This window comes from Lactuca serriola, chromosome 4 (assembly GCF_051521515.1).
Source record: "Lactuca serriola cultivar US96UC23 chromosome 4, Lser_US96UC23_V15, whole genome shotgun sequence".
In the NCBI taxonomy this organism is placed as follows: Eukaryota; Viridiplantae; Streptophyta; class Magnoliopsida; order Asterales; family Asteraceae; genus Lactuca; species Lactuca serriola.
In genome coordinates this window covers 301893851-301896396 of record NC_136411.1, presented here as the reverse complement: position 1 = coordinate 301896396, position 2546 = coordinate 301893851, and the positions used below count along the sequence as shown (strand labels likewise).

Below are 2546 nucleotides of genomic sequence, written 5' to 3'. Positions count from 1 at the left end.
CATTATATACGGAAAAGAGGAAAGGTTATATAGATGTGTGAAACAATGTGGGATAAAGCACATTTTATAAACTTCCAAACTAATTTTTTTATTTTTTTTTAGTTTTAAGTAATTTTAGCATTCGTTTCTACGTTTCAATATTTTTGGAAGTTGAAACCGAATAGTAAAATGCTTTAAAACTTTGAAAAAAACATGTTTACGTATAAACCGTTAATTAATAACAGACTTTAAAATCCATATCCAGATCGAGACCGAAGCACAATAAAAACAAATTAGTACAATTGTATAAGGAAAAGATGAAAGATTATATAAATGTGTGAAATAATATGGGACAAAGAAAAAAAATTCAAATTAATTAATATACCAACAGATAGAATACTTATCTTGAACCATATTGTTTTAAATGAAATAGATTAGATTAATAGATAAATAAATTGCTTATTTATTGCACATTAGATCCAAAAGTACATACACATATGAATATATAAACATATACAAACACACAGATACATATATAAACACGTACATATACATATATACACTTACATATATTTAAATAATAATAATAATAATAATAATAATAATAACTATGGAAACAATAATTATTATATTTATAATTATATCTATTAACATATTTGCAAATAATGACTATTATAACAAAAAGTAGTTACTTATAAAATCAGAATTTTCGACGAAACTATAATACTCTTTCTTTTAAAATAACTAAAAAAATACTTAAGTTATATTTCTATAGAATTCCGATGGAATGTATGTTTGTTGGTAATCCATCAATAATTTTCCCTATTCACTAATCAGATATTTTTTATGTTGGTGTTTACTTGATATTTCTAATGGATCTTTATTTTTTACCGTAGATTAATATTTTGTCGGGAATAGCCTTTTTTGTAAGTACTATGTACCTATGTATGTATGTATGAATCTAAGTACGTATGCATGTACTTACATAAACAGACACATATATTTGTGTGGGTGCGCGCGCATGTATTTGTGTGGGTGTGCGCATGCTTTTTAACGACCTGTCACTGAAGATTGTAGCTTGTGGTGTTTGAACCTAAACACATTCCATTTTAGAGCGTTCATATCCCAAGTGAATTGTGAATATCATTAAGCCATATTTATGGTGGTATATGTATGTTTGTGAGAGTAAAAGAGTATCTTATACCCTTTAGGGGTGTGTGTGATTGTGTCTTTATGTCTATTTTCTCTAACACGGTATAAGTATTTCTCATTATATAATAATTGTTAATTCTCTAAAAGTACATAATGAGAATTTGGTCATTGAAGATCTTAATCATTAATAGAATTTTTTTTTGAAGCTTTAAATATATAATACAAGAAGAGGAACTTAGCATTACCTTTCATTTTCGGGCATAACTATACAAAGATTATTAGTAATCGATTAAAAGACACAAATAAACAAAGTCCACACCAGTTTCATGAGATCAAAATGGAACTTTAATTACATGTAATCAACTTCATATAGAGTGAAACAAACAAAAGTGATCCCACGATTTTTATTCTTGGATTAGGTGAAATTATAGGTGATGTTTCTCAATATCTTTGGTAACAGCAAGGCAGAAATCCATCAAACTGTTGGGGTCATCAACATTATCATTGAGTTTCTCATAGTGGAAAGTCCAAGTCACCAAGTTCTCTTCTTCCTTTGTCTCCACCTGAACTGTGAGCAAGAAGGTATTGTAAGCCTCCAATATATCGCCCCCAATAACCTTGTAGCACACTAACTTTTTCTCCTCGTCGATTGCTTCAATCACTTCTTTAGCCACTTTTGCCTTCCCATCTGCATGTGATATGAAATACTCATAAATTGCTCAAACAGAATATATATGAACAAAAATGCTATTTTTGTTGGAAGTTATTCATAAAGAGAAATGAACTTACCATGGATAAAGTCAACATTAATGACTGATCCAACAACACCCCATTCACCTTCATGTAAATCAACACCTTTTATGGAATCAGGGCTCATTTCTGATATATGGTGTGGCCTGCTTCTTAATATTTCATGAAACACATCCCCATCTGATTTGATGGTAACTTGTTTAACCAGCATACCACTCAGAGGCATTGCTCTTGACAAAGGAAAGAAGGAAAGAAGAGAATGAAAATTAATGTGTGAGCTCCTTGTGGCTTTATATTCCGTGAATTAGGTGAGTTACTTATACTTCAAACTCACCATAAAAATAAATAATGTATATATTTTTGCATCCTAGTAAATAATGTGTGTTGAAAATAGATTGTGTTGAAACACACACCACATGTACGTACATAGAAACATGTGGATTATATATACAAACAAATGTACGTAATTGTACGTAATTGTTCAATCCGCTAATTTATAAATGAGAAATAATGTTTTTAATTTTTTAATACAATAAAATTTATCTTTTAGTTAGTATAAATATGATGATTTAAATGAAAAAAAAGAAAAGAAAAAAAAATATCAAATCCAGCTCCAATCACGTTAGTTGAAGCATATTCTTGAAATCATTAAAATAATATTATAA

The 2546-nt window shown here is 28.7% G+C and overlaps 1 protein-coding gene across 1 annotated transcript; it reads right to left on the bottom strand.

Annotated features, from left to right (window-relative positions):
* Positions 1 to 1291: 1291 nt before the first annotated feature.
* On the bottom strand, positions 1292 to 2156 carry LOC145100660 (kirola-like). The gene is made up of 2 exons (XM_079037843.1): positions 1921 to 2156; positions 1292 to 1819 (listed from the first exon to the last, which is right to left on the bottom strand). The coding sequence occupies exons 1-2, from the start codon at positions 2105 to 2107 to the stop codon at positions 1557 to 1559; spliced, it is 450 nt and encodes a 149-aa protein (XP_078893969.1). The 5' UTR covers positions 2108 to 2156; the 3' UTR covers positions 1292 to 1556.
* Between the last annotated feature and the right edge of the window lie 390 nt (positions 2157 to 2546).

What these genes read in the sequence shown, in the direction of transcription:
- LOC145100660 (XM_079037843.1), bottom strand. Translation starts at nt 2,107, where the DNA reads ATGCCTCTGAGTGGTATGCTGGTTAAACAAGTTACCATCAAATCAGAT. An exon ending in TAATGTTGACTTTATCCATG is followed by an intron (nt 1,820 to 1,920) that starts GTAAGTTCATTT and finishes TATCACATGCAG; the next exon opens with ATGGGAAGGCAAAAGTGGCT.